General features: G+C 40.6%; 1 protein-coding gene across 1 annotated transcript in view; it reads right to left on the reverse strand.

Annotated features, from left to right (window-relative positions):
• Window positions 1-232: 232 nt before the first annotated feature.
• Window positions 233-13625, reverse strand: part of NOX3 (NADPH oxidase 3) — a 474423-nt gene continuing 461030 nt past the window's right edge. Inside the window, exon 12 of the mRNA XM_073673353.1 lies at window positions 233-419. Coding sequence (XP_073529454.1) covers window positions 293-419 — 127 coding nt within the window. The 3' untranslated portion in view covers window positions 233-292. The remainder of the gene's footprint in view (window positions 420-13625) is intronic.

Consider the following 13625-nt stretch of genomic DNA (forward strand, 5'->3'; position numbering starts at 1 on the left):
CTAGACAGATTAAAATGTATACATTTCTTTAAAAAAAATATTCTAATGGATATCAACTTCGTGTAAATTTATACAAATGGCTACCTTACAGGAATATAATGATGGATTTCAATTTTTTGTTTTTACAAAAAGTATAGAACTGCTATACAGTTGAATCCTTTTTCTTTGCAGCACATGCTTTGGGTTTTTTTTTAGTAAAGGTTTGACCTAGGACACATGAGGTCTAAAAAGAAATTTCCCCACATTTGTGAGAATTATATTTTTGCTCTGAAAACATTTTTTTAACACAGAATTAAAAACTTTCCTTGTTATAATGGAAATGGACTCCTCTTGGATCAGATGATGAATGCAAACGGCACATACTGTTAAGTATTTTGGAAAGAGGTTTTGGTCCACAGAAGAATACTCCAATACTTCTTCTGTGAAGATAAAACAAATTATGGAATTAATCTTAGTTCAGTGAAATATATTTATTAAATTTACATTATGTATAAATAAAGCTAATAAAAAATATTCAGTTATTTCTCAAAAGATTTAGATTTATCTTATGATCACCACCTTTTATAATCACCCATTTTTATTCTTGAGGAAGAATTAATTCTGTATTACATTTCAGTCCAGTAGCTTCTAATGAAGACTCAAGGAGGCAACCCCTTCAAAATATGCAACCCCACAAAATGCAATGCTAAATTTCTCATTTGGCCATATATTTTCTTGCTGGCAGTTTAATTTTGTTTTAATATTCTATGCTATGGTTGAGGTAACCAGATGTATTGCTAAATCAAATCCTGTAATACTGACGATCGACAAAAAGTTTTATTACTCTTTAAAATGTATTTATATAAATAAATTCCTAAATACATTAGCAAATCTCAGTCAATATTGTCTAGGCAAACACTACAGAATTAAAATATGGCCAATGCCTTGTTACACTGACAGAAAATTAGTGTCTGTGAGCATGTTCAGTTTGATGTTCCCTACTCCCCTCTTCATGGGGTGAAGATGTGCGCCCAATAGATATTTAAATGTAATACTGGAGATGCAAGTGGTGTAAAGATAAGAAGAGGCAGCTTGCACTCCTTTTCACCTTGTCTATCTGATTAAATACTTCAGATATAAGGATTGCTGAGCAGAGTTGAGCGGATCAATCCTCAAATATGCAGATACCTGTGAATTCTAATACTATGCAATCAATTTGTGATAATCAGACAAATAAAAGGATTGGTGACATTTCCCAAACTACTGAGCAGCATCTGTCTCCAGCAGTAACATGGATATAATGGTGCTGAGGGAAAACGACCACTTTTTTTATAGAGAGAACATGTGATTTTAGTAGCCAATGGCAGAAGCCCTTGTGTCTGGACAGTGTGGATGCTTCCTGCTCTGTGATTGGTTAACCGTGCTTTCCTCACAAAGTTACAAGGAAAAAAAAAAGCATGCCGCTGATCTGACCTGTTCTGAGCTATCACCAGCCCCCCACTCATCTACCATGTCCCCCCGCTCATCATACACAGGCACTATGCTAGCAAAACTTAAAAACTCTGTAGTTGCCCCAAAATCATGTTCCCGCTCTTATTCGCCGAACGGTGCCGTAAAAATGCTCGCCTTTCCGATCACTTATCCGAATATGCCACATTCATGTTAAACTTAAGTTTGGAGGTTGGATTTTGAACATATTCGCTCATCACTCTATAGATCTAATTATGGACTCTTACAAAAACTAAGCTTGCAAAAAATATATATATTGTTTACAACTGACACACTTTGTGAGATAAACACTTCTATTTAAATTTATGGATTCCCTGTCTTGCAAAGCAGGAAACACACTTTCTGTGGCACATCCTTGGATTCAAGATTATGTTTTAGTTGCAAAAATGGCACCGAGGGGTTTCATAGTGCCCTCCTTGTTTTTAATGTATGAAGAATAAGAAGAGTGTTATCAAGGTACTGTTACTGCGGTGTATATCATATTCATCTAGTAACAGTCTCACTGAGTGAATATAGAGTCATAGGACTTCCCTGTATTTCACTTGAGTCTTTGGATTATTATTCACAGATTGAGACTAGCACTTTCATTTTCATTCTGCTTGAGCATTGAAAGTAGAACACCACAACCAAATTACCCCTTTTTCTATCCCTAAATTGAATGACTTGTGATTTCTGACTACCTATCCCTACCTTGTACAATCCTAAAATGGTGCTCCTTGGCTACCCCCATCTTTTATAATGCCTATGATAGCCTACTGATTGACTGCATTAGACCATTTGATGTGATAGCTGCAGGGCATGATGGGGAAGCCCAGATGGCTCTGCCTGATGAAATTAGCCCACAGTTCTTCAGTATGCAGGAGTAAACCTTCAATCTATTTTTGCACTTGCTAATGTGATAAAGCAAGCAAGCTCTTGTAGGCCACTTTTTGATTTTGTGGAATTGAAATTCAACTGTCTGCAAAGCACAAAAAAACTTTTTTTTCATTTGCTAATGTGATAGTGCAAGCTGTGTTAGCCCAGTTTGTCATTTTTTGGTGGGTGAAATTCAGCTGTATGCACATTAAAACAGATTTTTTTGTATTGCAAACATGATACACTCTTCTAAAAGAGTGGCGTTTAAGTTCAGATGTTTTCAGGTAAAACAAATAGATTTTTTTTGTCTTGCTAGGCAGAGTCCACAAAATATTTTTTTCTGTCACAAACATGTTACACTCTGCTATAAAAGCCACCTATTCCTTTAGTGGTGGTGAAATTCAGTGGTATGCAGAGTAAAAAAGTCTATTTTTTGCTGTGACTAACGTGATACAGCAGGCTAGATCTGAGTTTGAAATATCTTGGAGCATATATTCTATGTTATACAGGCCTCATCCACACTAAAAAAATATGTTCTTCTGTTACTAACGTCATACACTAGGGGACATTTGAAGGTAGGAGGGTGGTTCACTGCAATCGATGGGGGGTTGGTGATACCAGAAAAACTGATAGTGAAGGTGTTAGTGAAGGTGAGGAACAAATGGAAGAGGAAGAGGTAATGGGTGAGCAACAGTCAGAACATGAAGAGGAGAATCATCCCCTCTCTGTTCGTGCTTGGCGGGATGGGACGGAGGAAACAAGAATCAGAATTACCCAGCCACCAACACAGCATGGGCTTGAACCTCATGAAAGAGCTCGACATATGAGTGCACTCTTGCTGCACTATCTGCAACATGATCCCCGTATAGTTATGATTCGAAATAGAGCTGCCTATTGGGTTGCCACTCTGTTAGATCCATGTTATAAGAGTAAATTTTGCCAGACGCTTCCCGCCCTGGATAGGGACTCGCGAATGCTGGAGTATTGAAACATGCTTTTACATAACCTTAAGATACGTTTTCCCCAAGGCAGCAGTGAGGCACACTGGGTTCATCAAAGCTCTACACTTCCAACCTCTGGCACGTCAATTCGTCAACGCCAAAATATTAGCAGCAGCAGTAGTGTAAGTGGCAGAAGCAATTTCTGTTAGTCCTTTCACACATGTTTTAGACCAGCTCGTGCACCTGCACTGCAGAGTACAAGTCTGACACAAGGTGAACGACTGGAGAGGATGGTGCACTCCTGATTGAGTCTCCATCTGCTGGGTTAGCTGTAGTAGAAGAGGTTTTGGTTCCTAATTCTACAATTTCTATTGTAGTGAAATTGATGCCACTTGGCTGGTGTCTGCCACTAATTTTTGGAAATGTGGAGAACCTTGATTGGGTCTCCATCTGTTGGGTTGGCTGTAGTGGGAGAGTTGTCGGTCCCCATTATACTACTTCTACTTTAGTGAAATTGAAGCCACTTTGTTGGTGTTAGGCCCTAATTTTGGGAAATGTGAACACTCCTGGTTAGGTCTCCATCTCCTGGATTGGCTGTAGTGGAAGAAGTTTTGGTCTCCATCTATTAATATAATTATACTTTAGTGAAATTAATTATTTGATGCAGATATTGTTCTCCACAAAGGGGTTCACAAACATGATTAACTCAAAATTGGTTTTCAAAAAACAACCATCAGCCGCCCCCATCAAATGCATCTGTTGCTTCTTCCTCCTCCTCTATTACCGCACCAAGTATTGTCATGCTGGTCTCCAACCGCAGAACCTACGGTTGTATACCCACTCCAGTCAGGCTGAGTGAGAGCCTGTCAGCTGTAACAGGACCGGACATACCTGCTGTGCTTGTTTCACTGAGCACACCACATGTTTCTCAATCAAGCGTAGCATCTCAGCCTGCACCTCACTCAGGGTTTAGCAGTTTGTCCATTTCACCATACTCCGTCGTCTCTCAGCACTGCAGCCAGCCCTCAGTCCCGCAGTTGTGGTCACGTAAAATATTGTTTACTCCTACACATGACAAAGCTAAAAGGTTGAACTCCACCATCTCCAATCTGTAGAACACGGAAATGGTGGTCTTAGGTCCTAATTTTTTTTAAATGTGAACAGTAGAGATGAGCGTTGTTCTACTCGAACTGTTCGCCAATCTCAAATTCGAGCTGTTTTGGGCGGTGTTCGAGCCGTTCGGCGAACATGAACGATTTGAGAAAAATTTGGCTGTTTGAGGTTATGTTCGATAACTGTTCGTGCACCAAAATCATAACTGGATTTTTTCTCAGTAATGATGAAAATTAATGTTAATACGCAGTTTGAGTGTACAGCGGGGTGGGGGGAGGGGCAGGGGATGGAACTCTGCAGGAATAATGAAGATCTCCATTTTTTTTTCTCTTTCCCGCATTTACAGTGGGGAGGTGCAATCTGTCAGCCTATCAGCAGCGCACACACGGAGCGAAGTGCTTTTTTCACACAAGCAAGGGCATGTGTCATTGGCAGTGTATGTCACATGTCCTTGCCCTATAAGACCAAGCCATTTTCCCCGTCGCCACCATTTTCTCACTGCTGCAGCTGCGTGTTAGACGGCACCGCTGTTGCTGTGTGCGCTATACCTTGTTAATTTCAAGCCAATTTTCGCACAAATCTACAGATAGCTTGGGAGTAGGGAATAGTTGTGATTGCAGTCCTTTTAAGGACTAGGTTACAGCATTTCCTACGACTTTTATCAGGCAGATCTGTGCTCTTAAATAGATAGATTGTGGGAGTAAAGACTAATTGTAATTGCAGTCCTTTTCAGGACTAGGTTACATCAGTTCCTATCAGTTTTTGCCAGGCAGGTCTGTGCAGTGCTGTGCAAGTTTTTTTCACAGCATTTGGCTGAATCTAGCAAAGCTAATCCTTTTTGGCCTATTGCAGAGTGTGTTAGTCAGTGGAGTAGCCTATCTGTGTTGCAAGATATACCACCTGTGTATAGAATACCAATTTTTTTATTGCACCTAGTGAAGTAAAATGTTTTGGGCATAGCATCATTCTATTAGTCCATCTATACTGACCTCCATCAGGTTGCAAATTGAATATAATTTTTTTCTGCATCTAGCTCTGAAAAAATATTTGGGCTTCTAGCAGTGTGTGGGACTTGTTCTATTAGTCCATCTATACTGACCTCCATCAGGTTGCAAACTGAATATAATTTTTTTCTGCATCTAGCTCTGAAAAAATATTTGGCCTTCTAGCAGTATGTGGGACTTTCTCTATTAGTCCATCTATACTGACCTCCATCAGGTTGCAAACTGAATATATTTTTTTTCTGCATCTACCTCTGAAAAAATATTGGGCTTCTAGCTGTGTGTGGGACTTGTTCTATTAGTCCATCTATACAGACCTCCATCAGGTTGCAAACTGAATATAATTTTTATCTGCATCTACCTCTGAAAAAATATTTGGGCTTCTAGCTGTGTGTGGGACTTGTTATATTAGTCCATCTATACTGACCTCCATCAGGTTTGCAAACTGAATATAATTTTTTTCTGCATCTAGCTCTGAAAAAATATGTGGCCTTCTAGCAGTGTGTGGGACTTTCTCTATTAGTCCATCTATACTGACCTCCATCAGGTTGCAAATTAAAAATAATTTTTATCTGCATCCAGCTCTGAAAAAATATTTGGCCTTCTAGCAGTGTGTGGGACTTTCTCTATTAGTCCATCTATACTGACCTCCATCAGGTTGCAAATTAAAAATAATTTTTTGTCTGCATCTAGCTCTGAAAAAATATTTGGCCTTCTAGCAGTGTGTGGGACTTTCTCTATTAGTCCATCTATACTGACCTCCATCAGGTTGCAAACTGAATATATTTTTTTTCTGCATCTACCTCTGAAAAAATATTGGGCTTCTAGCTGTATGTGGGACTTGTTCTATTTATCCATCTATACAGACCTCCATCAGGTTGCAAACTGAATATAATTTTTTTCGGCATCTACCTCTGAAAAAATATTTGGGCTTCTAGCTGTGTGTGGGAATTGTTTTATTGGTCCATCTATACTGACCTCCATCAGGTTGCAAATTGAATATGATTTTTTTCTGCATCTAGCTCTGAAAAAATATTTGTCCATCTAGCAGTGTGTGGGACTTGTTCTACTAGTCCATCTATACTGACCTCCATCAGGTTGCAAATTCAAAATATTTTTTTGTTTGCATCTAGCTCTGAAAAAATATTTGGCCTTCTAGCAGTGTGTGGGACTTGTTCTATTAGCCCATCTATACTGACCTCCGTCAGGTTGCAAACTGAATATAATTTTTTTCTGCATCTACCTCTGAAAAAATATTTGGGCTTCTAGCTGTGTGTGGGAATTGTTCTATTAGTCCATCTATACTGACCTCTATCAGGTTGCAAATTGAATATAATTTGTTTCTGCATCTAGCTCTGAAAAAATATTTGGGCATCTAGCAGTGTGTGGGACTTGGTATATTGCTCCATCTATACTGACCTCCATCAGGTTGCAAATTGAATATAATATTTTTCTGCATCTATCTCTGAAAAAATATTTGGCCTTTTAGCAGTGTGTGGGACTTGTTCCATTAGTCCATCTATACTGACCTCCATCAGGTTGCAAACTGAATATAATTTTTTTCTGCATCTAGCTCTGAAAAATATTTGTCCTTCTAGCAGTGTGTGGGACTTGTTCTACTAGTCCATCTATACTGACCTCCATCAGGTTGCAAATTCAAAATAATTTTTTGTCTGCATCTAGCTCTGAAAAAATATTTGGCCTCCTAGCAGTGTGTGGGACTTTTTCTATTAGTCCATCTATACTGACCTCCATCAAGTTGCAAACTGAATATAATTTTTTTCTGCATCTACCTCTGAAAAAATATTTGGGCTTCTAGCTGTGTGTGGGACTTGTTCTATTAGTCCATCTATACTGACCTCCATCAGGTTGCAAATTGAATATAATTTTTTTCTGCATCTAGCTCTGAAAAAATATTTGGGCTTCTAGCAGTGTGTGGGACTTGGTCTATTAGTCCATCTATACTGACCTCCATCAGGTAGCAAATTGAATATAATATTTTTCTGCATCTAGCTCTGAAAAAATATTTTGCCTTCTAGCAGTGTGTGGGACTTGTTCTATTAGTCCATCTATACTGACCTCCATCAGGTTGCAAACTGAATATAATTTTTTTCTGCATCTACCTCTGAAAAAATATTTGGGCTTCTAGCTGTGTGTGGGACTTGTTCTATTAGCCCATCTATACTGACCTCCATCAGGTTGCAAATTGAATATAATTTTTTTCTGCATCTAGCTCTGAAAAAATATTTGTCCATCTAGCAGTGTGTGGGACTTGTTATACTAGTCCATCTATACTGACCTCCATCAGGTTGCAAATTCAAATTATTTTTTTGTTTGCATCTAGCTCTGAAAAAATATTTGGCCATCTAGCAGTGTGTGGGACTTGTTCTATTAGCCCATCTATACTGACCTCCATCAGGTTGCAAACTGAATATAATTTTTTTCTGCATCTACCTCTGAAAAAATATTTGGGCTTCTAGCTCTGTGTGGGACTTGTTCTATTAGTCCATCTATACTGACCTCTATCAGGTTGCAAATTGAATATAATTTGTTTCTGCATCTAGCTCTGAAAAAATATTTGGGCATCTAGCAGTGTGTGGGACTTGGTATATTGCTCCATCTATACTGACCTCCATCAGGTTGCAAATTGAATATAATATTTTTCTGCATCTATCTCTGAAAAAATATTTGGCCTTCTAGCAGTGTGTGGGACTTGTTCCATTAGTCCATCTATACTGACCTCCATCAGGTTGCAAACTGAATATAATTTTTTTCTGCATCTACCTCTGAAAAATTATTTGGGCTTCTAGCTGTGTGTGGGACTTGTTCTATTAGTCCATCTATACTGACCTCCATCAGGTTGCAAATTGAATATAATTATTTTCTGCATCTAGCTCTGAAAAATTATTTGGGCTTCTAGCTGTGTGTGGGACTTGTTCTATTAGTCCATCTATACTGACCTCTATCAGGTTGCAAATTAAAAATATTTTTTTGTCTGCATCTAGCTCTGAAAAAATATTTGGCCTTCTAGCAGTGTGTGGGACTTGGTCTATTAGTCGATCTATATTGACCTCCATCAGGTTGCAAATTGAATATAATTTTTTTCTGCATCTAGCTCTGAAAAAATATTTGTCCTTCTAGTAGTGTGTGGGACTTATTCTACTAGTCCATCTATACTGACCTCCATCAGGTTGCAAATTCAAAATACTTTTTTGTCTGCATCTAGCTCTGAAAAAATATTTGGCCTTCTAGCAGTGTGTGGGACTTGTTCTATTAGTCCATCTATACTGACCTCCATCAGGTTGCAAACTGAATATAATTTTTTTCTGCATCTACCTCTGAAAAAATATTTGGGCTTCTAGCTGTGTGTGGGACTTGTTCTATTAGTCCATCTATACTGACCTCCATCATGTTGCAAACTGAATATAATTTTTTCTGCATCTACCTCTGAAAAAATATTTGGGCTTCTAGCAGTGTGTGGGACTTGTTCTGTTAGTCCATCTGTACTGACCTCCATCAGGTTGCAAACTGAATATAATTTTTTTATGCATCTACCTCTGAAAAAATATTTGGCCTTCTAGCAGTGTGTGGGACTTGTTCTATAAGCCCATCTATACTGACCTCCATCAGGTTGCAAATTGAATATAATTTTTTTCTGCATCTGACTCTGAAAAAATATTTGTCCTTCTAGCAGTGTGTGGGACTTGTTCTACTAGTCCATCTATACTGACCTCCATCAGATTGCAAATTCAAAATAATTTTTTGTCTGCATCTAGCTCTGAAAAAATATTTGGGCTTCTAGCAGTGTGTGGGACTTGTTCTATTAGTCCATCTATACTGACCTCTATCAGGTTGCAAATTAAAAATATTTTTTTGTCTGCATCTAGCTCTGAAAAAATATTTGGCCTTCTAGCAGTGTGTGGGACTTGGTCTATTAGTCGATCTATATTGACCTCCATCAGGTTGCAAATTGAATATAATTTTTTTCTGCATCTAGCTCTGAAAAAATATTTGTCCTTCTAGTAGTGTGTGGGACTTATTCTACTAGTCCATCTATACTGACCTCCATCAGGTTGCAAATTCAAAATACTTTTTTGTCTGCATCTAGCTCTGAAAAAATATTTGGCCTTCTAGCAGTGTGTGGGACTTGTTCTATTAGTCCATCTATACTGACCTCCATCAGGTTGCAAAATGAATATAATTTTTTTCTGCATCTACCTCTGAAAAAATATTTAGGCTTCTAGCTGTGTGTGGGACTTGTTCTATTAGTCCATCTATACTGACCTCCATCAGGTTGCAAATTGAATATAATTTGTTTCTGCATCTAGCTCTGAAAAAATATTTGGCCTTCTAGCAGTGTGTGGGACTTGTTCTATTAGTCCATCTATACTGACCTCCATCAGGTTGCAAACTGAATATAATTTTTTTCTGCATCTACCTCTGAAAAAATATTTGGTCTTCTAGCTGTGTGTGGGACTTGTTCTATAAGCCCATCCATACAGACCTCCATCAGGTTGCAAATTGAATATAATTTTTTTCTGCATCTAGCTCTGAAAAAATATTTGTCCTTCTAGCAGTGTGTGGGACTTGTTCTACTAGTCCATCTATACTGACCTCCATCAGATTGCAAATTCAAAATAATTTTTTGTCTGCATCTAGCTCTGAAAAAATATTTGGGCTTCTACCAGTGTGTGGGACTTGTTCTATTAGTCAATCTATACTGACCTCTATCAGGTTGCAAATTAAAAATATTTTTTTGTCCGCATCTAGCTCTGAAAAAATTTTTGGCCTTCTAGCAGTGTGTGGGACTTGGTCTATTAGTCCATCTATATTGACCTCCATCAGGTTGCAAATTGAATATAATTTTTTTCTGCATCTAGCTCTGAAAAAATATTTGTCCTTCTAGCAGTGTGTGGGACTTGTTCTATTAGTCCATCTATACTGACCTCCATCAGGTTGCAAGCTAAATATAATTTTTTTCTGCATCTACCTCTGAAAAAATATTTAGGCTTCTAGCTGTGTGTGGGACTTGTTCTATTAGTCCATCTATACTGACCTCCATCAGGTTGCAAATTGAATATAATTTGTTTCTGCATCTAGCTCTGAAAAAATATTTGGGCTTCTAGCAGTGTGTGGGACTTGGTCTATTAGTCTATCTATACTGACCTCCATCAGGTTGCAAATTGAATATAATATTTTTCTGCATCTAGCTCTGAAAAAAAATTTGGCCTTCTAGCAGTGTGTGGGACTTGTTCTATTAGTCCATCTATACTGACCTCCATAAGGTTGCAAATTAAAAATATTTTTTTGTCTGCATCTAGCTCTGAAAAAATATTTGGCCTTCTAGCAGTATGTGGGACTTGGTCTATTAGTCCATCTATATTGACCTCCATCAGGTTGCAAATTGAATATAATTTGTTTCTGCATCTAGCTCTGAAAAAATATTTGGGCTTCTAGCAGTGTGTGGGACTTGTTCTATTAGTCCATCTATACTAACCTCCATCAGGTTGCAAATTGAATATAATTTTTTTCTGCATCTAACCCAGCCAATAGTTTTGGCCTAATACCACAGTTTGGCCACTCAGCTCTGCTCGGTTCCCATCCATAGTTTTTTTGTGCAAACAACTCCAGTGTTGTGAATTAGTTAACCACCAAAATGAGTGGAAAAAGGCCTGCTGCTGGTGGAAAGGGGAATAGGCGTGTTGGGAAGGGGAAAAAAAGTTGTGTCCGTGGGGTAGATGTTAAAGCAACAGTAACATCTGCAGAAGAAAGACCATCTTCCAGCCAAACTAAAATGTCTACTTCTTTTAGCGGACAATGTGATAAGATCCCTTTCTTACGGCCATGCCAATCGCTACAAATTAAAGATGAGGCACAAAAACAGCAGGTGCTTCAACGGATATCAAGTGTTCCTTTAAGTGGGCTTTCCTTCACATCAACTTCAACATCACAAATACTCCAGTCCTCACAGGTGTCACCCCAATCGCACTTGCTTCCTCACAGCTCCCAAATCTCCAGCTGCCCGTCTGAGTATGAGGTTGAACAGATGGTTGAGTCTGCAGAGCTGTTTACTCATACTATAGCCTGGGAATCAGAGGTCGGCTCCAGAGCTTCTGTGAATCCAGACGAGGAAATGATCTGCACTGATGCCCCGAATCTTTATGAGTCGGATCCAGGACCAGACGCTGAAGGTTCTGACCATAATGTAGACCCTCATTCCCAAACTGTAACTCCTGTTGGTGGAGACAATGAGGAAGACGATGATGAGACTCAAATACCTGATTGGAGCGACAACTTTAGTTTTTTGTCAGGGCAGGAACAGGTTGGCTCTGAGGACGACGGGTGTGATAGCGCACAGGGTGATGATGATGAGGTTGGAGGTCCCACTCACTGTCAACCCACAGTCAGCCAAGAGATGAGGTCAGCAGAGGAGGTGGAGGAGAATGCTAGTAACGACGAGGTCAGGTTGCGCCTTCCTGGACAGAGACGTAGTACTGGAAGCACGTCAACAACTGCATCCTCAAACACAACTCTGCCTCTCACCACAAGTCGTGGTGGCTCTTCAGGTCGCATGGGTGCTAAGCCTTGCATAGCCTGGGCATTTTTTCAAATCGATAAAGATGACCCAACTCGTGTTATCTGTAACATTTGTCAGCAAAAGCTAAGTAGAGGCCAAAAAATACATAGTTTGAGTACTTCATGCATGAACCGGCACATGGACATGAAGCATAAGTTGTAGTGGGAAGTTCACTGTGCTACAATGCGGCCTAGCTGGCCGGGCCAACCACCGTCTGCCATATTTTGTGCATCCGCGGCCTCTTCATCCTCTGTGACTGGGGGGACAGCAGTCACACCTGTTTTGGGGCGCAGACCTGCCACCTCTTTACCCGCAACAGCCAGTGTGATTGGCAGGTCATCATTTTCTTTGGAGGTGGTAACACCAGCTGGTGTTGAGCGCAGTCCGACATCGATAGCACCACCTTTGGATCAAGGCAACCTAACATGTCCGCCTGCATCTTCCTCACAGACTGGCAGTTTGCCGGGGATACCCTTATCAACCCCGTCTAAGCACAATAGCCAGCCCTCGGTCCCTCAGATGTGGACAAGTAAAAGACCATTTCCTCCTTGCCATGAGAAAGCTAAGAGGTTGAATTTCACCATCTGCAAGCACTTGGCTACAGAAATGCTGCCTTTCCGCCTGGTGGACACAGAGGATTTTCGAGACCTTATGTCCGTCGCAGTGCCCCAGTACCAGATTCCCAGTCGGCACTACTTCTCAAAGAAAGGTGTGCCTGCGCTCCACCATCATGTCGCACACAACATCACCACTTCTTTGAGAAACTCTGTGTGTGACAGGGTGCATTTCACCACAGACACTTGGACGAGTAGGCATGGACAGGGGCGTTACATGTCGCTGACTGGGCACTGGGTAACTATGGTGACAGCAGGACAATGGGCTGCTGTCCAAGTCTTGCCGTCCCCACGAGTTGTACGTCAATCCTCTTTATCTCAAAGTTCCTCCACTGCTTCTGCCTCCTCAACCTCTTCTCGGTCCTCCACCTGCACCCAAAGCCTGTCTGGTCATGCCACAAGCTTTCTAACTGCGCAGAAGGGATCCTGCACACCTCCTTACTATGCTGGCAGTAGGGCTCAACGTCATCAGGTGGTTTTTACTTTGAAATGTCTGGGAAATGTGAGTCACACAGCTGAGGAGTTGTGGTCAGCTCTGGAGAACCAATTTCATGAATGGTTGTCTCCACTGGACCTGAAACCAGGGAAGGCCGTGTGCGACAATGCTGCAAACCTGGGTGCGGCCCTTCGCCGGGGCAATGTCACACACGTGCCTTGTATGGCTCACGTGTTGAACCTGGTTGTCCAGCAATTTTTAGTCCACTATCCCGAACTAGATGGCCTTCTGCAGAGGGCACGGTCGCTGTGTGCTCACTTCCGCCGTTCGCATCCCGCAGCTCAGCGACTTACATCTCTACAGAAGTCGTTGGGCCTGCCACTTCACCGGCTAAAATGCGATGTGCCTACCCGGTGGAATTCCGCTCTGCACATGTTGCAGCGACTGTGGCAGCACCGACAAGCCCTGGTGCAATACGTTCTGACGTATAGCCTGGGCCAACGAGATCCAGAGGTGGGGCAAATCACGCTGGAGGAGTGGTCTCAGATCAGGGACCTATGCACCCTTCTGCACAGTTTTGAAATGGCGACGAAGATGTTT

The sequence above is a fragment of the Phyllobates terribilis genome, unplaced genomic scaffold (assembly GCF_046119375.1).
Source record: "Phyllobates terribilis strain yellow unplaced genomic scaffold, ASM4611937v1 Scaffold_3__8_contigs__length_932513732, whole genome shotgun sequence".
In the NCBI taxonomy this organism is placed as follows: domain Eukaryota; kingdom Metazoa; phylum Chordata; class Amphibia; order Anura; family Dendrobatidae; genus Phyllobates; species Phyllobates terribilis.